Source organism: Salvia splendens, unplaced genomic scaffold (assembly GCF_004379255.2).
Source record: "Salvia splendens isolate huo1 unplaced genomic scaffold, SspV2 ctg53, whole genome shotgun sequence".
Lineage (NCBI taxonomy): Eukaryota > Viridiplantae > Streptophyta > Magnoliopsida > Lamiales > Lamiaceae > Salvia > Salvia splendens.
The window spans coordinates 1-27,734 of NW_024599186.1; the positions used below are offsets into that span (position 1 = coordinate 1).

The 27,734-nt window shown below is 40.0% G+C and overlaps 1 protein-coding gene and 2 pseudogenes across 1 annotated transcript; all 3 read left to right on the top strand.

Moving 5' to 3' along the window:
• Window positions 1-618: 618 nt before the first annotated feature.
• LOC121790495 lies at window positions 619-8,629 on the top strand (annotated as a pseudogene).
• A 12,249-nt stretch (window positions 8,630-20,878) lies between these two features.
• On the top strand, window positions 20,879-23,280 carry LOC121790494 (putative late blight resistance protein homolog R1B-16). Its single transcript, XM_042188691.1, has one exon. The coding sequence runs from the start codon at window positions 20,965-20,967 to the stop codon at window positions 23,245-23,247; it is 2,283 nt and encodes a 760-aa protein (XP_042044625.1). The 5' UTR covers window positions 20,879-20,964; the 3' UTR covers window positions 23,248-23,280.
• Window positions 23,281-25,277: 1,997 nt separating this feature from the next.
• Window positions 25,278-27,129, top strand: LOC121790493 (annotated as a pseudogene).
• Window positions 27,130-27,734: the final 605 nt, after the last annotated feature.

Here is a 27,734-nt window from a genome sequence, read left to right on the forward strand (position 1 = left end):
TCACTACAACCTTTGCAACCAACCTCTTAATACATCACATATTCATTGAATCAGATCTAAATAGCTAGATTTAAACAAACACGTTGTTTATAAGTATAAGAAATAAGGAAGATGCAAAATAAGGTAAACATAGTCCTTTTTTACTTTTAGGTTCTGTTTGGTTGGAACTACTAGATTTTAGGCAAGGAATATTGCTACATCATATCAAGATGTTAATGGAGGCACACCCATCAAACAAAATTCAAGAAAAGTGAAAAAGTTGGTTGAGAGATTAACACTATGTTGGCAATTCTCTATTTTTGAAGAAAAGTTATAAAATTTCAGTATTTAAGAAGTGGCGATTCTATGTTTCATTCAATAGAAACGTCTTACAAAATACTAGTAGTATCGTTTAGTGGGAGTTGACATGATTGATTTTTCGAATATTATTTATTGAATAAATACTATTTAATTTCGGAATAATATCACGAATAATTAATTTTAGGCCGACCTTAATAAAGTTAATATTATGAAATCAATCTCAGACAACCAGAATTTAATTTATAGCTTGTGAACACTCATATTTCTATTGGCAAAGCCCAAAATATTTAAAAACTAAGCAAAGGCCCAAATCCACAGTCCATTATACAAAATCCATCACAATCCAACACGCGTTCCATCATTATTGCACTTGGCAAAAATTGCAATTTGCGGGTGATTCGTACCGTGGCTTGCTGTACATCCGGTCAGAGTTCAGGTTCAGGCTCGGCTCAGGACTCCAATCAGAGCTCGATTTTCTCTCGAACCGAAACGTACGCCTTGCTGAAGCAGCAGTTGGAAGTAGCTGCCAAATCTGAGGTAGACTCACTGTTTCATATTCGCGCATTTCTCTGTTTATTTCTGTTATTTTCAATCAAATGCTTAAGTAGCACACTCGTGGTAAATTTATTGAACGCGTGAGTGTCTTCACTCTATGTTTAATCTGTAAACTTGATTTATCATCATGTTTTATTGTGCTGGTCTGAAAATTTTCTGCATCTCCCATTGCCTGTGTCTATTAATTGTGAATATTGGCTATGTCTATTCATTGTGAATATGTTTGAGCCATGGATGGATGCTAATAGATTTATGTAAACCATTTTCTCTAGAACAAGGCATATATTATTAATATGGTATGCTGATGGGGATATAAGCGATTAATGTGGACAACATGAAGTGACCAATATGTACACAAAGTAGGCAATACTGCCTGCTTGTTGATCTATTCGTAAGCTTTTGCTCTGTTCACACAGTTGGATCAATGTGTTAGAAGTGATAGCAAAGGTGATCCGGCCACAGTGTGCAATGCCGAGTTGATGAGCCTTGCTGATCAATGTGTGAGAGCAGAGTGTCCTACACGAAAGAAACAAATCACTAACTCCACAAGCCAAAGTCATAAATGAGACAAGAGTCAATGCAACATGTGGCGCACGAGAGAAGCCAATCACCGGGCTCACACGAGCTGCAGCTGCGAATGAGCCAAGAGTGACAGCTAAGGTGCAGGACCACCCTTGTACTTGGAGAGATGTGTTAATCAAAGGATGGAAGAAGAAAGATGATTTGCAGAGTTTGTTTTGATTAAGAATGTAAAGCATGTTTTAGTTTAGTACGAAGTAGATTAGTGCAAGATTCTAGATCATTCGAACGTTGAGTATATGTAAGGAATCTTGTTACTTTGTTCAATCAATAAAAAGATTATGAACTCTCTCTAAACACATTACTAGCATATTCAAGTTTGTATTTCTTCTTCATGGCTTCCGCAACATCTTTTCATGGTATCAGAGCGGGATCCTTTTGATCCCGTCTCTCCTACCCTTGTAGCCTAGTTTCTTGTTCTATTTAAAAAAAAATGGCAGAAGCTAATGAAACCATACCAGTGGCAACACTGCCACCGATTTTCTCTCAATTGCCTCCAATCTCAGTCAAGTTTTTTTTTTCTCAAACACCATCATGGTGGGGGGTTAAACCAATCTCAGTGTATGGCTACGGCCTTGAAGGATTTGTCACAGGTGAGGCTGATCCTCCTCCACAGCTGATTCCTGATCAAGATGGAGAGTCAATGGTGTCAAATCCAGCCTACATAGGTGGCAAAGGCAAGACAGGAGAGTAGTTGGATGGCTCTTATCCTCGTTGTCAGAAAATGCTGTGATAGGGCTCAGATCTGCCAGAGATATATGGAGTGCACTGGAGACCTACTTTGCAAGCCGCTCCACAACCAAGGTGATGCAATATCGCCAGCAGATGCTGAATTTGAAGAAAGAAGGAATGTCTATGACTGATTATTTGGGTAAGATGAGAACCTATTTTGATTTGCTTGGATCTGTTGGTTGTAGAATTTCAGAAGCTGAGCAAGTACTCCATATTCTGGGAGGACTTGGCCAAAACTATGATCCTGCAGTGTGTGCAGTGACATCTAGATTAGATCCATAGAGCATTGGAGATGTTAGTGTCTTTTTACTCAGTTTTGAGTTAAGAATGGAATCAACCTGAACTAATTCCAGATGGATCTCAACCTTCTTTGAATTTGGTCCAGCAACAATCTGGACAGAAAAGAGATACAGAGAATTTCAACAACAACAGATTTGAATCAGGATATGGAAGAGGATTTGGAGGAAGATTTCATAGAGGAGGCAGAGGTGGAAGAGGCTATGGCAGAGGAAGCAACAAAATTGTCTGCCAGCTGTGTGAAAAACTGAAAAACCTGGCCATTCTGCAGCAAAGTGTTGGCATAGGTTTGAGCAGAACTACACACCACCTCAAGTTCAGTTTAGAGGAAGTGCTCCTCAACAACAAAATCAAGGATTCTTCAATCCTTCAGCTCATCTTGTTCAATCAGTGCCAAGATCTCCATCAGGCTCCTTCTCTGTTGGAACTCCATCAGAATTCAGTTATGCTTCAAATGCTTCATCAAGCTGGTATCCGGACTCAGGAGCAACACACCATGTGTCCAATGATCTGAGCAACCTCAACATAAGCACTGAATACACTGGAGGTAAGAATCTTTTGCTTGGTAAATGGACTGCTGTTAATATTGCAATTGTTGGAGAAAGTGTTTTTAAATCTCACTCAGCTAATTTTTCCAGAAAACTTCTTCTTAAAAATATTTTGCATGTACCTAACATCACTAAAAATCTTTTGAGTGTCTCCAAGTTTGCTCAAGACAATTCTGTCTTTTTTTAATTTCATCCCAACTTCTGTTTTGTTAAGGACCTGAGCACTAGGGAAATTGTGCTCAAAGGAACTCTTGAGAGAGGCTTATACCACTTCCTAGTAGATCATACCCCAATCAAACGTGGCATTGTCCCCGCCTCTTCTTACAGTCCAGAGAGTCCAGCTGTTCATTCCCTGAGCTTGGCCAACTCACAATCCAGCAGCAGTTCCAATCAAGCTTCTAGTCTAGATTTGTCTTTATGGCATAGTAGACTAAGACATCCTACTCTAAATGTAGTTAAACCCGCTCTTTAATATTCCCTATAATGCAATGAAAGATTCTTCACTTTGTTATCCTTGTTGTGTGTCTAAAGTTCATAAACTGCCATGTCCTCAAGTCTTTCTGTCAACATAATTCACCTCTTGAGCTTATTCATAGTGATCTTTGGGGCCCTCTCCAGTTAAGTCTAGAAATGGTTATTCATATTATATCTCATTTATTGATCATTTTTCTAGATTTACTTGGTTTTATCTTCTCAAAAATAAAAATGATCTTGCTACTGTTTTCAAGCAATTCAAAGCAATGAGTGAGAATCTTTTGGGTTCAAAAATCAAAATTCTTCAATCTGACTAGGGAGGTGAGTTTCAGGGTTTAGTTCCCTTTCTGAAAGAGAGTGGGATTGTTCATCGAGTCTCCTATCCATATACCCCACAGCAAAATGGTTTGGCTGAAAGGAAACACAGACACATTGTAGAAACTGGTTTGACCTTGTTAGCTCAGTCTTTTCTTCCACAAAAATACTGGGATGATGCCTTTGTAACTGTTGTTCATTTAATTAATCTCATGCCATCCAAGATTATCAACAACATTTCCCCATATGAAGCTCTTTTCCTCAACAAACCTGACTATTCAGTCCTAAAAGTTTTTGGTTGTCTGTGTTTTCCTCATACTAGGCCCTATAACAAACGTAAACTCCAGTTTAGGTCTGTTAGAGGAACCTTCCTAGGATATAGCCTCTCTCACAAAGGATACAAAGTGCTCCTTCCTCATGGAAAAGTGATTATTACTAGAGATATCATTTTTGATGAATATGTTTTCCCTTTTCAAATTTCTTCTCCTACTTCAGCTACTGCTACTCCAGCAGCCTCACCATGTAATCACTCTTCCTTGCTTCCCATCCTTACACTTATTGTTTTAGACCAAGCAGAGGATGTTTCATCATATCACACTCACTTCCTGTCTCAGATTCTGATAATAGTCCCTCATCACTAGGACAGACTGATACTGATGTACAGCCTCATGACTCACCAATATCATCTCAGCCTCATCAAGTTCCATCATCAACTCAAACAACTCATTCAATGACAACCAGATCAAAATCTGGAATTTTCAAGCCTAGAGTCTTCACTCTTTCTGTGTCCCCTTCTCTTCTACCTAGGTCAGCTCTAGAAGCCCTTCTAATTCCTAACTGAAAATTGCTATGCTGAGTGAATTTACTGCACTTCTTAACAATAAACATGGATATTAACAACACTCCCTCCAGGCAAGAATCTTATAGGCTGTACTTCGATTTTCACGATTAAACTCCATTTATCTGGTGCTATTGCTAGATACAAAGCCAGATGGTTGCCCAGGGTTTTTTCTCAATAGCCTGGCTTTGATTTTAATGAGACCTTCAGCCCTGTTGTGAGCCTACTACTATTCGAATTATACTCAGTCTAGCAGTCTCTCTTGAGTGGGCAGTGACTCATCTTGATGTGGAACAATGCCTTTTGAATGGTTAACTAAAAGAAGACATTTACATGAAGCAGCCACTTGGTTTTGAAGAAGGTGGACCTCATTTGGTATGTAAACTCAACAAGACAATCTATGGGCTGAAGCAAGCTTCTAGAGCATGGTTCTTCACAGTTCATTCTGTTCTGCTCAACTTGGCTTCTCTCAATGAAAGTCAGATACTTCCATGTTCATTAGACAGAGAGGTGAGGAGATTATCTATCTACTTATCTATGTAGATGACATGCTTATTACAGGGACCTCTCAAGCTTCAATACACAAGGTGGTCTCTCAGCCTAAACTCCTCATTTTCTTTAAAAGATCTTGGGGAGGTGAGCTTGTTCCTAGGAGTTGAAGTAGTCAAGACTATGGATGGAGGGTCTCCATCTCTGTCAATCCAATTATATCAAAGATCTTCTAAAGAAGCTACATGACAGGAAGCTAAAGGTTGCCAACTCCATGATTTCTAGCTCAGAACTGAGCAAGCATTCCGGAGAGCCAGTCTCTAATCCAAAGCTTTACAGAAGCATTACAGGTGCCTTGCAGTATGCATCCATTACTAGATCAGATATCAACTTTGCTGTGACAAGACAAGTCAATATATGGCAGAACCGTTGGACACACATTGGAAGGCTGTAAAAGAATTTTAAGATATCTTTCAGGAACATTAGATTATGGAATTCAGATTAGGAAGTCCACTGGTGAGATTTCAGCCTTTTCGCACTCAGATTGGGCAGCTGATTTGGATGATAGAAGATCTACAACAGGAGTGTGTGCTTATCATGGAAGAAATCTTGTGTCATGGTGTGTTAAAAAGCAAACTGTGGTTGCTAGATCCAGCAAGGCTGAGTACAGAAGTCTAGCTCAATCAGCTGCAGAGGTAACTTGGTTGTCTTCAATGCTTGGTGAGTTGAAGACTAAGAGGAAAGGCAGCCCAGTGATTAGTGATTTGGGTGGATAACATGAGTGCCATTGCTCTGGCATCAAACCCTGTGTTGCATGCAAGAACTAAGCACATTGAGTTGGATATGCACTTTGTTCATGAAAAAGTTCTGGGCAGGGAACTTGAGTTGAGACATGTGCCAACTGTGGATCAAATAGCAGATATGTTCACTAAGCCCTTGAGCCATCAGCCCTTCGTGAAGCTAAGAGAGAGATGGGTGTGATATCCTTAGCCTCACTCGGTTTGAGGGGGTATGTTAGAAGTGAATAGCAAAGGTGATCCGGCCACAGTGTGCAATGCCGAGTTGATGAGCCTTGCTGATCAATGTGTAAGAGCAGAGTGTCCTACACGAAAGAAACAAGTCACTAACTCCACACGAGCCAAAGTCATAAATGAGACAAGAGTCAATGCAGCATGTGGCGCACGAGAGAAGCCAATCACCGGGCTCACACGAGCTGCAGCTGTAAATGAGCCAAGAGTGACAGCTAAGGTGCAGGACCACCCTTGTACTTGGAGAGACGTGTTGATCAAAGGATTGAAGAGAAAAGATGATTTACATAGTTTGTTTTGATTAAGAATGTTAAAGCATGTTTTAGTTAAGTACGAAGTAGATTAGTGCAAGATTCTAGATCATTCGAACGTTGAGTATATGTAAGGAATCTTGTTACTTTGTTCAATCAATGAAAAAGATTATGAACTCTCTCTAAACACATTACTAGCATATTCAAGTTTGTATTTCTTCTACAAGGCTTCCGCAGCATCTTTTCACAATGGAATACTGTAGTCATGCCTAGATTAATGGTGGAGTATGACAATTCCTTAAGTTAGTGACTAAAGATGAGCACAATTATTTCACCAATCTGTGCATGTGTTGATAGTGTCTTTGAGTCTAGTTGGATCGTGTAGTCCTTTAAATACCCATTCCTATGTATTGTAACTCCAAGTTATTACCCAAAGTAAACCTCCTTTAATAGTTTTATTAAGTTTGAATTGGATAGTTTCCCAAGTAATGAATGCTCTGATGTAATTTCTTATAGGGGCTGGTCTTGTACTGTTAGTGTTTTATCTTTTCTTTTTAATATTGGTTTAGGATTACAAAGAAGCTGCTAGAATTCGTGATTCCTTGAAATTATTTGAGGATGAAGAGCCAGTTTTGCGTCTCCGAAGATTGTTAAAAGAGGCCATTGCAGAGGACAGATTCGAGGGTACACACCCTTTCTTGCAGCTACAACATTTTCGTTCTCTGTGTTACAATTAGATACACATTTTCGTGATGAGCTTAAGGAAATTGCACCTCATTTTCTCTTGAAGTGCTCAAGTGATGCAACAACCTTGGTATGCCAGTATCATTCATTTATTTTATTTGTCAGTTTGTATCTGGAGTGATATATTCTAGCTTTCATGCTGTCATGTAATTTCTTTGATCTGCAACCTAAGCTGAATTCTTTTCTCAATTGGGGATCTATCACTGTAGTCACTAGTGCTTTTCTAACTACTCATCAGATCTAATATACTCTGTCATATGAGCTTGCAGAATTCCATGCACGAGTTCTGAAACTAATTGCTTTGCTTCTCTTGAAGCTGCACTTTTTTGCATCATTAAATAATTTAATTACATATAGTCACTGTTTTTAAGCTAGTGTATAGCTCGATCTATTTGGCCCACTAATATTCAATTGATAAGGCCCCGTGATGCGCCATGTGCATTAAAAAAAAATCACATAAGGGATTAGATTCCTAGGGACTATAACATATAACTTGATTCATTTGATAAACCTGATCATCTTATGGGGATTTTGGTCATAGAATTTTACTTTTTCTTTTGTTGAATGGATAAATTTTTTGGAGCTAGATGTATATTGGTGATCGTATTGTGTTCCTGCTTTCTGATTCTGGGTCACTCAGTGTTGTGCTATCCCAGGCATGGGTACTCATAGTATTAGCATGTATACAGCTACTTAATCACATTCTTTCCAGGGTATCAGAGTTCAAGTTAGGAGTGTTTACATTGAAGGTCGAAGCCAGCCTTCCAAAGATCTTTATTTTTTGGCTTATAGGATTAGAATAACAAACAATTTAGATCACGCTGTACAACTTCTTAGAAGGCATTGGATTATAACTGATGCCAACGGAAAAACTGAGTGTCCAGTAAGTTTTTGATAACTTTCATGTCTTGAACCCTCACTTTGTTGATGATTATTTATTTACTGCGTGTAACTGAGCGCTCTGCTATTGCACTGTAGTGGTCGGGGTGATAGGTTAACAACCTGTTATACTTCCCAACACTAGTTTCGAGTATTCATCTGCTTGTCCATTGAGTACACCCAGTGGAAGAATACTATTTTATGGTTTGAAAATAAATGTATGACATTAAACTTGCTAAATCCGATGGGTCTTTAATATGTCTCTGATGATTATAGGAGGGTGACTATGGGATGAAGCATATCGATAAACTAAATGCTCGAACATTCAACGTGGTAATTGCCCCCTTTTCTCTTTCAATATTTGGAGACGGTGTTGATAATATTTGAGAGACTACCTAAGTCACACGAGACCAGTATTTATTACTGAATTTTGATATTGTTTGATTTTGTATGTTGTAGCTATCAGTGGAAATCAAACGTAGTGTATAGAGGCATGCCTATTTTATGTTTGTAAAATAAATCATGAGCCTCTATCTCTACATAGAAAAGTGTTACTAAATTCAGAAAACGTAGCTTCCTATTGGCTAGCATTCGTGAAATTCTCATCTAAACTGATGTAACCTAAGTGGCACTCGGTCTTGATATATATATATCTACTTCAACTCGGCATTGTGCTGCTCTGCATTGTATTTAACGTATTTGTTTGGCCTGTGACTTTCGACTCACATGTTTGGTGTTGGTGGACACTGATCATGATCCATGACTATCAGGTGGTTGGTTTTACACGAGTTTTTGAGCTTTAGTTTTGTTATCTCATATATTCTCGAAGCTCAGTTCGTTGAACCAACATTTTCCCATCTCCACAAAAAAATCAATACAACCTTGTAAACTGCAATGAAAATAAAAATACTGAGAAACCGAGGCTTGCCAGCAGGAAGCTTCCCGTCTAAAATATGAGTAGTTATTTCGTTACTTGTACACTGTCCAGGAAATTGTTAATGTGGACTAGATGTTAACGGTTGGATTTTCCAGCATCCATGAAGAATGGACAAAAATATCTGGGACATAATGCTTGCTTCTCAATCTTGCCTCTCGTATTTGTCGTTGACATGTCACGCCTAAAGGATTGCAGTCTACTAATTCAATCTTTGTGAACACTCCTGATTCAAATTCCCAGTGAATTTCTTGCAAATTGTAGCAATGTTTCAAGCTTAGGCAGCAAGCCATGGGAAGCTTCCCTTTACCACCATCCATTCTTCCAAATCAGTGTCTTCAATTGTAAGATATTGAAGCTTCAAGAATCCGTTCTCTTGTACTTCCCATCCCGGGCCTTGGAAAGCATAGCTTCGCAACTTGAGCACCTGTAGATTTGGCAACGAAGCAATTGGTCCCATGCATAACAAGATTATTTGAAACAAGCTGCTCATTCAGACACGCTTTGCTGTGATGCTCCAAATCTTGGATGTTATAAGGTTCGAGAAATCCCTCTGCAGTCCACATCTTGATAAGCTTGGATTCGGAAATCTCATAATTTTGACGAAAAACTCCCATATAAAGAAAGCACGCCTTTAAATGCCAATGCAAGTTGTCATAGCTTGGAAAAACTATCTCACATATTTCGTTGTATGCATCATTGTATACTTTGTGATTCTTCCTTGACATTACCTCACTCCAACACTGAACTGTTTTTACTCGATACTTTGATAGGAAGCCAGCAACCTTGACGATCATAAGAGGAAGACCTACACAATTCTCAGCCACTTTCCTCCCAACTCTCTCAAGTTGGTACGAGCACGATTCTTCCCCAAACACCTTCTCACGAAGAAGATCCCAACTTTCTTCTTTATTCAGCAACTGCATATGCAAGTCTGCTACGCCTCGTCCCCCAACATGCTGTAGCCTACTGTGAGCAAGATTCGACTTCCATCTTTGTCGCAATGACACAACTTTGCAATCTCTACTAAGAGATTAGAGCATCCACAACCGTGCTCTTACCAGCGGCACGGATGTGGGCCCGGGCGGTACTATTAATGCCTGCTCTCTGGCAAGAGCACAACACCCACAACTGTGCTCTTCCGCAAGGACGAGCACAATTAATATAAAATTCAATTACACAAAAACATTTTCATAATACTAAAATTCATTAAAAAAACCACAATAAAAATAACAAATTACAAATAAAATAAAAAGACATAATTAAAATCCTAAAAATTAAAAATTACATAATTAAAATACTAAAAATTAAAAATTACATAATTAAACTCCTAAAAATTAAAAATTACATAATTATTGGCTAATATAACCCGAGGAAGACTACGCATCCGGCGGCACCAACCCCAATTGTTTTTGGAGACCCAATATCATGGACTCGTGCGTTTGAAGTTGCGTGGGGGTCATAGTTGACCTATCGGCCATATTGAGTTGGGCCAAAAGGGCCCACAACGAGTTGTTCGGGGGTGGAGGTGGAACATAGGGTGCGGGTTCGGGAGCAGGGGCAGATGGAGTCGCGGCGCGACGTCGTTCGGCCGCCGCCTTCTTCCTACCTTGCGGTCGGCGTCGGGAACCGCTTGGTTGGGCATCGGGGCTACCCAAGTTAGCTTCGGCGAGTTGGCTAGCCACTTCTTCGCCGGCGTCGGATAGGGATGCCGACCGTGAGCGTTTGGAGGAGCCGCTAGAGGAGGATGTTATGCCTCCCTTATACTTCGGGTGCGTCCGCGTCTCCTGCCAAACGTTAAGATATTTGAACGACTTACCGTTCATGGATTGGTAGGTGCTCAGCGAGGCGGTGATGATGTCGACCTCGCTTCGGCCGCTCCCGGCATTCCGGGACTCCTGGATGAAATAGCCGTTGAACTTGCCAATTTCTTCGTTGGCTCGGCCGATGCAGTTGCGCACCATACTCTCGTTGCGCTCGATCGTTCCCGGCGGCCGGTGTGCATTGTACCGGCTAGAGACGCGCCACCAAAAGTGATCGCCGGATTGGTTCGTTCCAACCACCGCATCTTCGGAGATTTCCAAGTACGCCTTGAACAATCTTTCCATCTCCGCCGGTGAGTACGGTGTGCGGACACCGGCGCGAGATGGAGGATTCGGCATTTGGGAAGGGGCGCGAGGCCTAGGCTCCGGTGTCCACCCGTAGCGCCCATCGGAGGCACCTTGATCGTCGATTGGGTATGGCCGGTAGCCACTCGGAACGCCCGAATCTTGGGTGAGAGGAGAGGCCGAATATTCCGTTTCCGGACTATGAAACGGTTGCGAACCGAACCATTCGGGGTTCCAACCGTGAGAGCCGCTTGGGTTGTCGTCGTTACCGGACATAGTGGTGTTGTAGGGTGTGAGAGGAAGATGAAAATGGATATGAGAGATTGATGATGAGAATTGTGTAGTGAAAGTGTGAATTTTTTGGAGTGAAATTGGGGGTATTTATAGATGAAAGTGTGTATTTTTGGGGTAAAAAAAATAAAAAAAAAATTAAAAAGTGGGGAAAAACGGTTATAAACGGATATAATTTTTTGGGGAAGTGAAATTTTTTTTTTTATTTTTTATCGATTTTTTTTAATAAAAATCCGATTTTTAAAAAAAAAAAAATAAAAAATGTTTGAAACCAACGGCTATGCCGTGGCGAATCAGAGACCGCCACGTGTGCGTCCGCTGGCACGGACGTGCTCGATACATCGAGCAGCGCCGTGCCAGCGGCGCGGTTGCAGCGGTGGCGGTCCTTCGCCTTGCCGCTGGCACGGACGGCGGTGGCGCCAACCGCCACCGCTGCGGATGCTCTTAGTTTCCCATACATTATCCAGCACAATGAGAAACCTCTTTCCCTTCAAACTCTCTCTAAAGGAGTTAGCTACAATTTCTTCCCCCTTATCACGCATTTCATATCTATTAGAATCCAATTGTGCTAGAATGTGCCCTAGGATTTTTTCCAATCGACATTTTCTCCCTACTTTCACCCACGCGCGACATTCAAAGTAATCTAAAATCAAAGGATCTTCGAAAAATTTCCGAGCAAGAGTAGTCTTACCGATGCCAGCCATCCAACGAGCGCCACGACTTTGAATCTGAGCAACTGTTCAATTACAGTGAGTTGATCTCTGAGTTCTTTGTACACGTCCGATAATCCGAAGATCGCAGACTTCTCTCCACCAAAATCAGCTGTGGACGAATCATCATTATCTTCTTCTTCTTCATCATCAGGCGATAGTGGTTTTTCCAGCTCTTTGATGTATTCTTCCTCCATCTTCTTCAATGCGTCGATGAAGAAATCAATCTCTGGTTTCAGATTCTGCAGATCTAAGGAGAGTTTAACTTCGTCTCCAAAGATTTGTAGAGAAAATCGGATTTCTAAGCTATTTGGCCTTTAAAATTACGTAAATGTACCCATTTTGTTATCAATTCCATTTATGGGAAAAACGCCTACGAGAATGGCGTGTTTATAAATGAAAACACCAGTGATATTAGCGTGTCTATACGCAAACACAATTGGCGTTTTACAATGGCACCGTATTTTGCTCGTATTATTAACCAAAATACTTAAATTTAAACATGCTAACTTCTTTGGCGTGTTTATAGTAAAGACGCCAATCTTGATGGCGTGTTTAAGTAATAAAACGCCAAGATCATTGGCATGTTTAACATAAAAAACGCCAACCTGGTCGGCGTTTTCCGGTTGAACCATATATCACAGATCTCCCCCAAAATCGCAGACCCTAGTCACATTCCCTCCCCAAAACGCGAAAAACCTTCCCAAAGCTGAAAAACGCGAAAACACTTGCCTTGGTCGGGTCAACCCGGTGGTGGATTGAAGCGTGTAGATTTCGATTTTGGCTCATTTCTTCCAAATATTAGTACTCGCAATCGGTTAGTATATCTAATTTTTAACTCATTCTTCCAAACATTAGTCTACCAATATTTGATGGATTATTATGATAGTATATATTGTAGTGTAATTTATATAATTATTTGATGGATTGTTATAGTATTATAAATTGTATTGTAATTAATAGAAATATTTTGACCAATTGTTATGGTATTATATGTTGTAGTATATCTAATTTTTTACCCATATTTGATAGGTTGTTATGATAGTATATATTGTAGTGTACTGTAAAGAAATATATTTGACCATTGTGTTTGACATTAATGCAGATAGTATGACGTGGTGTGTCCATTTATATTGGGGTGGAAATATAATTCCCGGAACAGTTATTTCATATGATCCTCCTTTTGCAAAAGGATTGATTATGTTGGATGAAAGTATTTCCTACGATAAGCTTGTGGAAACAATTTGTGAAAAAATGGGGATAAACAGATTTGAAAACAAACTTCAAATAGTATGGAAACGTCATATATTCTATGGATCTTCAATCACGTATATATGTATTTTACCAGAAGAAGTATACATGCCACTAATGTTTAGTGAGAGTATGACTACAGGAGGTCAAATTGAATTGTATGTTGAGTATTCGTCAATTACTCAACAACATAGTCATCATCTCATGAGTAATGATGTTGGTACGTCTACGAGAGGTCGAGAACCATATTTCGCTGCAACACAAGATTTTGATGTTGGTACGTCTACGAGAGGCCAAGAACCATGCTTCGATACAACACAAGATTTTGATATTGGAGGCGTGCATTTATGGGACAGTGACAACCCAGCTGTGGTTGAGGACATAATTGGTCCTGATAAAGCCGACTTTCTTGATCCACAATCACCTTATGATTCTGAAGATGTCGATCCGGTTAGTACAGATTCAGATGGTGCTTCGTCGGATGAGGACCAATTTGTTGCTCCAAGAACATCCATTCCGGTTGGAGAAACAATGGTTGGAGAAACATCAATTGGAGGAAGAGCAGTACGAGAAAGAGTAGTTCCACAGTTCCCACATCCTGGTATGAACTATTTTCGCACCTTACCAGGTCCATATGATAGTTTTGATCCAAAAAACTTTGAGTCTGATGATCTCAATGTGCATTATTGGAGTGAAAAAGATCCGAGCAATGTCGGTTTGCATACTAAATTTAAAACCAAATTGGAATTGAAGTCAGCTGTGACTTTTTGGCATGTGGAAAAAATCCGACAATATACAGTTGTTGAAAGCAAAGGAAAGAGATGGCAAGCAGTTTGTAAGTGGCCACAAGGAAATCCGAAAGATAAGTCCTTACCGCCATGTTTGTGGGAGTGCAAAGCAACATTGAGGAAGCATGATGAACACTGGCAAATTAGAGTGTTTAGCACTGCTCATACTTGCATGGGGGATCGTAATTATAATGGGCACGCTAATCTTTCGTCGGGTATGATAGCGTTGAGTGTTCGACATCAGATAGAAAACGATCCTTGCTACAAGGTAAAAGCAATTGTGGCGGATATTGAAAATAGATTTCATGTGAAAGTTAGTTACAAGAAAGCATGGTATGCTCGGAGGACAGCTATTGAGCTTGTGTATGGTTCGTGGGAGTGGAATTTCAAAGTTTTACCAGCTTATTTGAATGAGTTGCAAAGACAAAATACTGGCACAATTGTCGAATGGTTACATGATGAAAGATTAAGCAACGGTATGAACAAGGTTTTCAAGTACATCTTTTGGGCTTTTGGTCCAGCTGTGGAGGCTTTTCAACTATGCAAACCAGTTTTAACCGTTGATGGAACTCATCTACGTGGACGATATCGAGGTAAAATTCTTATTGCCGTTGGATTTGATGCTATAAGAAATGTTTGCCTATTGCATATGCCATTGTTGATGAGGAAACCATACAAAGTTGGAATTGGTTTATGGAACGTATTATAATTCACGTAGCCAAGCATGAAATACGTGTAATATCTGATAGGCATGTGGGAATCATAGATGCAATGAATTCTCCCATATGGAAAGAAGAACCCAATGTGGGGCATCACAGATTTTGCATGGTACATGTTAGAAAGAATGTTTTGCAGAATCACAAAGGCATCATGGTAAAAAAACTTGTTTGGAAAATTGGTATTGCTACAAGAAACGCAAGTTTAAGATCAGACGTCGTTTACTTCGAACCATCAACAACGAGGCTGTGCAGTACCTTGATGCCATGGAGTTAGAAAAATGGAGTTTGGCGTATGACAAACACAAAGATGGGGTGAGATGACCACTAATATGGTGGAATCTTACAACAATGTGTTGAGAGGCGCAAGACAACTCCCAATTAAAGCTTGCATTGATCTGATATTTTGGAGGACAATAGAATGGTTTAATGAGCGGTCAATTGCATCAACACAGTGTGCCACACCACTTACCCCGTGGGCCCATGAAAAGGTGTGCAAAAATGATGTAAAAGGTCAATTACATAATGTGAGAGTCCCAAACACAATTGCAGGGCTTTACGTGGTTCGAACAAAGCGTCGAATTGGTGGAAAGGGCGGTAATAAGTGGAAGGTAAAGTACTTGGAGTCGAACTGCAAATGTCAAAAGTGGCAGATGTGGAGACTTCCATGTTCACATGCAGCGGCAGTTGCGCGGTTTAGAAACGAGCCCATGCTGTCGCTTGTTGATAACGTATACCGCACAAGTGTTTGGGTACACCAATATTCTACGGTGTTCAATCCAATCAGACACCAAGATTATTGGGCTGTGCCTGAATGGACTTTGCAATGTTCACGAGCCCAGTTAATGCCTAAAAGTCGAGGTCGATATCGTACTACTAGGATTCCTAATCAGATGGATGTCCGTGAAGCTGACCAGCCACGAGCCCGACGCCGATGTAAACATTGTTGTCAACCAGGGCACGACAGACGCAACTGCCCGAATGCTTCTTCAAGGATGGATACTCAGTTGGTAGATGATGTCGCTGACGATTTTATGCCTCCACCTCCATCAAGATCTGCAGTTCGAGGTCGTCATTCTATCAGCCACACTGATGATGCCGATCACGATGTTATGCCTCCACCTCCACCAAGATCTGCAGTTCGAGGTCGGCATTCTGTCAGCCACACTGGTGGTACAGGCGAAGACATCGGGCTCAGTGATATCCCACATTCTCCACCTAGGTCTTCTGTGTGAGACGATTTGTTCGGGGTTGATTTAGAGACTGACGTTGTGCAAGATACTCCTCCGTCTAGACTCTCCACCGCCAGAATCGGGAAGGGTATCCGTAGCTTCTTTACCCGGAGAATGCGAGACAATTGAACGTGTAACAACTATTTAGTTGAATTGAACATTGTTCTGTTTATAATCGTAGTTATTTATTGAATTGAATTGAACATTGTAACGTATTCATATTGATATTTTGAACTATTTATATTACTTATTGGTCCACGATAGGAACAAACACGCCATTCCAAGTTGGCCTTTTATATCACTAAGATTTTGTATAAAACGCCACTCCAATTGGCGTTTTTAACTTGGGGAAAATTTGGCCAAATTTTCCTACGTTGTAGCGGACATTCTGCATAAAAACGCCGACTACAGTGGCGTTTTTTTATAAAACGCCAACTATATAGGCGTTTTCCATCTACAAAATGTAAATTATGAGTGAATAACACGAAGATTGATGAACATAAAGCTTAAAAAATGAATTAGTGAACAACTTACGCGCTTGCACATGGTAGATAGTCTGTATGCACGGGATCTAGCATCCTCGGTCTAATATTTGGGATTCTCTCCCAAGCCCACAGCTGTAATAGAGTTAAGGCTCCCCCGACATCCGTCCTCTTAGCAACGGCAACTTCACACAAATTGTGATACAAGCAAGCAAGCGTCGCACCACCCCAGCTATAGGTAGAACACCGTTCTATATCCATGAAAAATTGCAGGTAGAAGAACGGAATTTTATTTCCGGTGGCATTCGGGATCATCAGACCACCAAGTAATAGCAGACAATAGATACGAGCCCGCTGAGCATATATGTTGTGATCGTGCTCATCATTCAGCTCAATCCTCAATTGACGCGATAAGCTTGTCTGCTTAAAAGCCATTTCCTTCAACTCGGATGCGTCCGGTATGAATCCTAGAAAATCCAAACACCTGTCCTGCCAATATCCCGGTTGTGTCGGGGGGATGTAACCCGTCTCAGCCTCTCCATCAACTTTCAGGCCCCATAAAACCTTCACGTCTTCCAATGTTACAGTCGCTTCACCGACTGGGAAGTGAAACGTGTGAGTCTCTGGCCTCCAACGTTCAATCAAAGCGGTGATAAGATGGTGGTCAATGTCCTTTGGCTGACCACACCTCAATAAACCGCCGAACCCCATCTGGTCCACTAGTGCCAAAACACGGTGATGTATGGGAACACTCCAAATTATTCCTTCATATCGTCGGCAGCGTACGTATTCGGATGGAACTCCTGCCCATATGTTATTAGAACGTGTTGTCTCTGAAGATACAGTACAGAAGGATCCGCAGGACCACACGCAAGCCGACGAGCAGAAGTCGAAGATGATGCCATAATTTACCTACACAGCATTTATAATCCAAATTTAACATTTACCAAACATAAATCATTTCAATAATTACATACAATTTAATCCAATTTCACAAAATGGAACACCAAAATCAAATAATTCACAATACACAAATTCACCTACACAACATTTCACATCCAAAATCATAACACAATTCATCTACACAAAATTGACAATTTCAATTACAAATTTGTCCAACCTAACAATTTCAATTTGTCCAATTTCAAATAGCCCAACCTAACAATATAAACAAAATTAACAATTCAAACTAAACAATATACATCAACCAAAACCAACATAAACCAAATCAATTTGCCCAATTTTTTTGCTATAACAACCCTAGGGTTTAGGTTTATAATCAATTTTATATATAAATTCACTTAAATCCAAATAATCCAACATAATAACCAACACTAATGTCATTCAAACAATCCAAAATGCATAATATTTCAACTCAATTCACAACCCATTACAAACCCTAGCTAACTATCCAACAATTACTCTAATAATGTAAAAGATAAACATACTAACCGAAGAAAATATATGAATTTGGGGAAGAATAGCACCGATTGATGAATGGAGGGTGAAATCACGGAGAGGAGGCCGAATTAGCGGATATTGGCGCTGCTTGGAGAAAAATCGCAGAGTGTGGGTGTGGCTGTGATGTTTTCGCGATTTGGGGGTGGAGGCTGGGGTATATCAGCCTGTTAAAACACGCCACTCAAATTGGCGTTTTTCTGTTAAACACGCCGATGTTATTGGCGCCTTTTTTTTTAAAAACGCCGATGTTATTGGCGTCTTTGCGTTTAAAAACGCTGATTTTATTGGCGTCTTTGCGTTTAAACACGCCGATGTTATTGGCGTATTTGCGTAAACACGCATCTAAAATTGGCGTGTTTTATATAATACACGCCAACACCAATGGCGTGCTTTAACGTAATGATAATTGGAAAGAATACGCCCAAAATACGGCACAAGTATAAAACGCCGTCTATGTTGGCGTCTTTACGTTTAGACACGCCAACTTCATCGGCGTTTTCCCCATAAATGGAATTGATAACAAAATGGGTACATTTACGTTATTTTAAAGGCCAAATAGCCTAGAAACGCGATTTTCTCAAGATTTGTAGCTGTGAAGCTACTTCATCTGAGAGTATGATTCGAATACGGGGGTAATTCTTTTTTAGTTCTAGGGTGATTCGAATACGAGGGGTAATTCTTTTTTAGTTCTAGGGGGTTCTTCACATTCTATAACTGTACTAAACTTTTTTTAAATTCCGATTTTGGGAGAGACGCATGCCCCTCATGCGTCGTCGTTAAATGAAACGCATGACCGTGATGCGTTTTAGGCCCGCCAACTCTTTCCTCTTATCTATGGAAGCCTCGCACAAATAGTGATACAAGTACGACAAAGCCGCACTTTCTCAACTAATATTGTGCACCTCGTCCGGTTCCTCAAATGCATTCAACCACATAAAATGAACCTTACACCCCGTCGTGTCAGGTAGAGTGAGTACTCCTAATAAGATTAGGGCATGGATACGTGCCATTTGGATGTAGACATAAGTAGGTAGGTCATCACCCAAAGGTATCCTCGTTTGATTGATCAGAGCGGTCATCAGTATACCGCCATGCTTTGTCTCTGATTGTGTATCGGGTATCCATCCCAACAAACCTCGGCACTTGCTGGGCCAATCGATATATCCGACATGATGATCACGGCCTGTGAAAGCACGACCGTCCGCTCTTAAGCACCACAATGCTTGCACATCTTCTAAGGTGACTGTCGCCTCTCCAACCGGTAGATGGAAAGTGTGCGTCTCCGGCCTCCAACGCTCAACCAAAGCTGTGATAAGCTCATTGTCGACCTTCATCGACTTCCCACATTCCATCACGCCTCGGAAACCAAACATATTAAGCCAATGTCTCACATCGGCATGAATATCCACATCCCATATCTTACTTTCCATCCGACGAACTTTGAAAATATGTGATGTGCCATCCGTCATTAGTTTATTTGATATGTGGTTTTTTTGAAGATATAGAACTGACGGATCTTCAGGTCCATATAACAATTGCCCTGTAGAACTTGAAGTTGCCATCTAATCCTACAAGATATTCACAAAACAATAATTACAAACACACCCGGTTTCTCAATTTCAATCCCTCAATCTGTACTCAAACAAGCACCCGAACAATATCTATTTAGCATAATTCCTACAATAACCTTAATTTCACAAGCACTCTAACATTTCAAGGAATTTCACAAGCACTCTAACATTTGAATCCATAGCATAATTTCAAGTAATTTCACGAGCACTCTAACATTTCAAGGAATTTCATAAAAAACCCCATAGCATGAATTGATAATTAGTTACACAAAGAATAATCACCCTAGAAGATGGTTTGGAGGAATTTCATCAAAAGCCCTAATTTACAAAATCACCTAAAACATAAACAAAAACGCCAATAACCAACAAAAAAGTGAGGAATGTTGAAGGATTGAAGAAAACTTACCGGAATAAAACGGAAAATTGGAAGAAGTCGTCGGAAATCGCCAAGAATCGCCGCTGCCTATTGCTCAGTCGTTCTGTGGTGTTCTGCGTTCTGCCTTGTGATTTAATTCAAAAGAGAGATGCACGTGTTACATGCGTTTTACCCTAAGACGCATGTGCGTTATGCGTCGTTCAATTAAAATAAAAAAATTGAAAGACGCATTAAGGTCATACGTCTTACCCTAAAACACATCACGGTCATGCGTTTCATTTAACGACGACGCATGAGGGTCATGCGTCTCTCCCAAAGCCAGAATTTTAAAAAAGCCCAGTACACTTATGGAATGTAAAGAACACCCTAGAACTAAAAAAGAATTATCCCTTCGAATACGTCTTCAATTCTCGATACGACATCTCGGATTCGTGCATCGATGGCATCCATCAACATGCTGTTGCTGGCTCTCGGTCTTTTGAGAATTTGTTGCAGTGAATGCACTTTCGTGTATAAAGGAGTTGTGGTTTCTGGAGAAGAATATGCAAGGCGTTCCATGGTGTGCCTAAGAGAAATCACAGCAGCATAAGCCATCTCTTCCTATACTTTGAGTTCTTCAAAATGCACAGCTTATGGAGTCCAGACTTGCTCACCTGCTATTCAATGATACTGCATAGGTCAATCTCTTCAGATTATAATTATGCAAATATAGACTTTTTTTATATTATTAATGCATGTGTAAATAATTTGAGCAGTGTGAGTGACCATGGAGTAGGAGTATATTATTTGGATCCAAGGCATGAGAGTGTTTGGGGGGGAATTCATATGAATTTTTAAAGATATGATTTTGAATTGGGAATAAAAAAATCAATTTTGTTGCTCATGAATCATGCCATGTGTCCACTACATTGGCAGGGCAAAACCGAATCCATTTCAATAATTGTCAGTCATATTTGAAAAGCAAGGAAAGTGTGGAGTTCCAGTTCAGGTTAGATCTGAGATTGACAGACATGAAATGGCTTTGGATGCATTCATATCACTCGAGCTCACCATCGACGACCTCATAAACAATCCTTTTTCTAGTGTGTCGCTTGCTCCACCAACTCATCAAATTTTGGAATTCGCATACCACCAACTCCACTCCTCTCAGCAAATCGCCAGAAAATTGCTCTTGCGCACCACCACCAGTTTGGATCTCCAAATCAAAGTCGCAGTATCCACATTACTACACACAATTAGATCATTGAAGCAGAAGCACGCGCCATCTGGAAGCAGCGTGCGCTACATCGAATTCTCCGCAGAGGAGGTGAAACATCTCACCCAAGATATTCACTCCTTTGCAAAGTTATTTAACACATTGCACGCCGCCGCCGACGTCAAAGAAGAAGAAGATGATGTTTCATCGAATATCGTTTTTTCTGAGCGCAAATCGAAGATGATTGGTTTCTTCGACCATTACAAACAACTCAAATACCATCTCACTAGTTCAGCATCTCACATGTCACCCATAGTTTTGGTCCTCGTTGGGATGGCAGGCATCGGTAAGACAACACTTGCTGCACAAGTTTTCGAAGATTCAGATATCGTGAAACACTACGATCTTCGCGTGTGGGTGAACATTGGGGGAAAATGTCAACTGAAAGAGATCCCGCGGCGCATTCTAGCTAAGCTGAATCCCGATCTAAGCGATCGATTCCTCTCGGAAGGTGAGGATCACGAAATTGCTCGGTGCCTGCGTGAGAATTTGAAGGGCAAGAGATATCTCTTTGTTGTAGATGATGTATGGAACAAATACACGGCGTGTCACTTCAAATGGTGGAGCAAATACAAAATATTTGAATCGGAGCCTTTTCCATACGAGGGAAATGGAAGTCGAGTGTTGCTCACAACCAGGCTGCAGCAAGCAGATGAACACGATGGTAAATTTCCTGATTATGTCTCGAAATTGCGCTTCTTGGATAAGGAGGAAAGCTGGGAGCTTCTGCGTGAGAACGTGTTTGGTGAAGAGCTGTGCACTTATCAATTTGAGAGAGCTGGAAGGAAGATTGCGGAGAATTGTGAAGGTCTTCCTCTTATGATTGTTGAGGTTGCAGAGCTCTTGTCTTCGAAGGAGAGGACGTTGCACTATTGGAACGAAGTTGCAGCAAAGAAAAATCACGAGCTTTTCATGGATGCTTATGATGGAATATCAAAGGTACTGTATTCAAGCTATGAGAATTTGACTGAGTTGCTAAAACTATGTTTTCTGTATATGGGAGTTTTTCCTCAAAATTATGAGATTCCTCGAACTAAGCTGATCAATATGTGGAGTGTAGATGGATTTCTTGAAGGAAATGCACATGAATTCCAATCTTTTAGTGCAATAGAATGTTTAAATGAGCTTGTTGCAAATAACGTGGTCATGATATATCAAAGCAGCCTGTCTCCGGATTCAATTGGTTATGAGCAAATAAAAACTTGTGGACTTCATTCTTCGTTATGGCACTTGTGTAACAGAGAAGGTAGGGAGACGAAATTCTGTCGCGTCTTAAACGGTCTTGGTGACGGTTTAGGAGGAGATATAGAGGGGCAGAGTAGATTGTCCTTCCACAACAATGTTTTGTTTGGCATCAAAGATGTATGTGAGTCAGTGGAAGTTCGTTGTGCATCAACTGCGCGTTCTCTTCTTTGTTATGGTCCTTATCAACAATATCCAGTTCCCATATGCTCTGGTTTGAAGTTGCTGAGAGAGTTGGATGCTCTTACAATCCGTTTCTATGAGTTCCCATTGGAGGTTTTAGAATTTGTTGAGCTGAGGTACCTAGCCCTCACTTTGAGTGGAGAACTCCCTGCTTCCATATCCCGACTCACAAACCTTGAGTTCTTGATTGTGGGTCGCCATTTGAGCATCAAATCGTGCAGGGGGTTGTCGTATTTGCCAGTGGAGATATGGAACATGAAGGAGATGAAGCATATTAATGTCATGGATAGTGACATACCCAATCCTTGTGGGGCTTCATTGGAAAGTTTACTCACACTTTCAAATGTGAGTGTTCATAGCTGTACTGAGGAAGTTTTTAGTGCAGTTCCAAAGTTGGAGAAACTCGGGATTCGAATTGAATTAGCATATGATGATGATGTTAAACTCTTGAGCTCCCTTGACCGAGTTTCCATTCTCAAAGAACTGAGATCGCTCAAATGTGTGATAGTGAGTTCTGAGATAGTGCCTCCTCCGGCTGCTCCATTTCCAAAATTCCCATCATATTTGACGAAGCTGAGTTTGAGCGGGCTGTATAATTCATTTCTTGCACTCATATAACACTATTTCCAACTGTTTATTTTAAACTTAAACCTATTAATTTAAATTTAAATATCACATCAAATGGTAATATTATTCTAATCATTTACACCAAAATCAAAATTTAAAAAATATGCTCATTTGTTATATTACTATATAAGTATGAAAAATTGATTTGGAGCTATTTTCCTACTCTATTTTGTCTATTTTGGGGCAGAATAGATTGCTGTTTATAAGTTTGTGCATTTTTTTTTATAACGGAGGGAGTATCCTTTAACATTCAAAGAAGCACATAAAGAATGAAGGTTTGGGTAGAATAAAAAAAATGGTTTATTCAAAGAAGAAAATTTGGGTAGAATTAAAAAAATGGTTTACTGAATAGAGAGAGGTAATTTTGTTTCAAATTAAAGGCCCACTACCTACAACATAGGTAAATAGGAGTTTGCCCATGGACCACTAATGTTGATTGAGATGCCCTCAATGAACTCATGTGATATAATTCGTGCAATAATTGAGTTTAAGATGTGGACGCTGGACTATTGGATAAAAACGTTGAGAACATTTTGAATTTATAAAATATGTCAATCTGATATATCTGCAATAGTTTGGGTAATAAGAAAGTTACTACTCCTACGACTACCTTTGTATGTGGTGACACGTTACATAATCTATCACATGTGAAGCCACTGAGTTTGACTCAAAATTAACATGTGATAGTGAAATTGAGATTCAATACCAACACAAATTGTAGCTCTAGCCTACCTAATTCTAAGTGATTGCAAGCCGTCTCTTGTCACATATTATAGTTTATTAATTCGTAGTTCAGTTACTCTATAAGTAATAGCTCAATCTTTTTTTTTTATTTTTCATCCTATACTAATTCTAGAACAATCTTCTACAATTACACTGAATTTTAGAACAAATTTTTACTGTTTGCCGATACATACCAAAACTCCACATTTATATAATCTTGTCCACCTTAGATTAAACCCTAACAATTTATTTTTTGGATTATTATTCAAAAAGACCTTACAATAATAGTATACTTTAGTTGATAAAACATTGTATCATATTTCCAAATTCTTTTGTGACAATCTATGTATTAGATAAGTTTGCACCACCCAACAAAATCACACGTTTTAAATATTTTTAGAAATAGTCCTAATACATTCACTGAATTTTTCTCAATAAAATAGATGATTACATATAGGGGTTGGATTGGTACGGTATACCGTACTGAGAGTGTCATACCGCATACCATACCGAATGTAGCGGTATGACAAAATTTCATACCTATACCTTACCGAATTTTCGGTATACCCTTACCGAATTTTTGGTATACCGGTATACCGAAAATTCGGTATGATAATTTTCAATACCATTATTGCGATATACCGTACCATATTACGGTATACCGTACTTTTACGGTATACCGAAATACAATACGACATACTGTAATACCATTATACCTGTTAAAAAAATATTATAATTTTATATCCAAAATATATAAAATAACATTTCCATGTGTTCAACTATTTGAAAAAATTCCAAAACAATAAAACAAATCCAAATCCAAAACAACCAAACCTATACCCAAAATATTTAAAATAAAATTTCAAGTGATCAACATTATCTTGATTCATGTTTGCATCTACAAAATAAAAAAATAATTATCATACATTAATAAGACAAAGAAACACAATAAATTATCGTAACACAACAACACTTACTTTTTTCAAATTTCGCCAATTTCTTTATATAACACAAGATCATCATCAGTTGGATCCTAGTATAAGCTCAACTTATCTCCTTTGAGCCAATCATTCGTGCACATGTACGGTATATACCGAAGATTCGATATACCGCGGTATAGGATATTTGATACCGTTACCGTGCCAAAACTACAGTATACCGAAAAACCGGTATTTTTGGTATTTTTTCGATATGATAAGTCCGGTATTTCGGTATAATTTTTGCCACCCTGATTACATATTAGTCTTTATAAAAATATGAGCATTAAAGCATTTTACTTCTTCATACTCCTGCATTCAATTATTGGGATACAATCATACAAAGGGAGATAAGGGAGTATTCAATAATTTTCTATAAGTGCAGCAGTCTATTACTCCATCTCCCTCCACAACCAACAATAGCAATGACTCTCCTCTTCTCCATAGCTCTCCCCATAATCTTGATCTACTATTTTTTCTACAAAAAACCAACAAAACCAAATCTCCCACCATTGGTCCCAGGCCTCCCCTTGATCGGAAACCTCCACCAGCTCTCCGAGGCGCCGCTCCCACACATCTACCTCTCCCATCTCTCCAACCTCCACGGCCCCCTCCTCCGCCTAAACCTCGGCTCAAAACCGGTCATCGTAGTCTCCTCCGCAAAGCTAGCGGAGGAGGTCCTGAAACACCAAGACTCCGCCTTCTGCAGTCGGCCCAAGCTCGTGGCGCAGCGCCGCCTCTCCTACAACGCTGCCGACATGGCCTTCGCCCCCTACGGCCCTCACTGGAGAGAGCTGAGGAGGATCGCGACCACGCACCTCCTCAGCCCTCCCAAGGTCAAGTCCTTCCGCGCCGTTCGCGAAGACGAGGTGGCGCGCATGATCGCCAACATCGCGCGCTCTTCTTCGCCGGTCAACCTGAGCGAGGCGGCGATGGGGCTCACCACCACGCTGATTTGCAGGATCGGCTTCGGAAGGAGGTACGAGGACCAAGGGTCTGAGCTGCGGCGGTTCCAGGAGCTGCTGAAGGAGCTCCGGCAGCTGCTCACGGCGTTTTTGTGTCAGATTATTTTCCGGCGCTGAGTTGGGTGGATAGAGCCACTGGATTGATGAAGCGGCTTGATAGCGCGTTCGAGAAGCTCGATTCGTTCTACCAAGAGCTCATCGATGAGCATCTCCGGGGCGAAGGTGTGGACGACGACGACGAGGATATTCTTGGCATGCAAATAACGCTCGAACTCAACTCGGATAAACCTACTAATTGGGATCGGGTTAAGGCATTGTTGATGGTAAAATATCAAAATTATGATATAATTAATTATTTTAAAGTAAAATTTTCACTTCGCACAAAATATATCAGTTGATAACTAATATAGTACTATGATTTGTGCCACCAACGGATAGAATTTGAGCAAATTTTGTGATTTTTCTGACAATTTACCTTTTTATTTAATACAGAACTTATTTCTGGGTGGAACAGACTCAACTGCTGCCTCAATAGTTTGGATCATGACGGCGTTGATGAAGGCGCCACACATCATGAAAAAGGTGCAAACAGAAATCAGAAACGTGGTGGGAAACAATAGAAAAGTAGACGAAGATGATCTGCCAAAGCTTCCCTATCTAAAAGCAGTCATGAACGAGACGTTCCGGTTTTACACTCCGCTTCCGATGCTTGCACCAAGAGAAACCACTAAAAAATGTGTGCTAGATGGCTACGAGATTCAGCCCAAAACTACCGTTTATGTGAACGTGTGGGCGATTGCAAGAGATCCCGAATATTGGAAACTAGCCCGGAAGAATTCTTGCCGGAGAGGTTCTATGGTAGTGAGATGGACGCCAAAGGCAAAGATTTCGGGTTGATCCCTTTTGGATCGGGCCGGAGAATCTGCCCCGGGATGTTCATGGGACTTGCTAACGTGGAGCTTGCGGTTGCGAATTTGCTCTTCTCTTTTGATTGGGAAGTGCCTCAAGGAAGTGAAGTTGATACTGATGTTTTGCCTGGACTTATTATGCATAAGAAGAATCCACTTCTCCTCATGCCTAAATTGTATCGAAGTTAGATAAGTAGTCATGATCACTTGTTGCTAAATAAATGCTGGCGTTTTTGGGCCAAATTGCATGTATATATAGAATTCAGATTAATGGAATTCTAGAATTGGGCTTTTGTAATACACTTCAATTATACACTTGCATAATAAATACACTATATATACAACACATTCAGATTCATGTTTATCAACCAAATATGCTCATTCAATCATGAAAACAGACTAAACAGTATATAAGCATTGACATCAACTGAACACCACAACATATATATCAAGGTGGTGTAGCCGCCATCCTAATCATATCTATTGTTATGGCCATTATTTGCGCCATGGCAATTCATATACCCCAAATATATAAATCATGAAAAATGAAATAGAAACATAAAGGCAGTAATTGAATGAAACTATATATGGATTTGGCAGATAATATTTAATTTGCGCCATGTGTGGTATGTGTAGATTCATTATAATAAAAAAATCAACACTTTATAAAGTGTCTTTATTGTTAGTATCTCAACTGAAATTAGGGGACACAAATAGAAGCGTATTTAAAAAACAAAAGATTAAGATAATTTGTCTTCAATTCAGGAACACTTTCTTTTACATCCAAAATTATGATTATATTTAAAATTTTCCACATGTGTGGTATGTGTAGATTCATTATAATGTTTGCATCCAAACATTATATTTATTCTTGGGAATGCATAATTTTCTATGTCTGAACACGT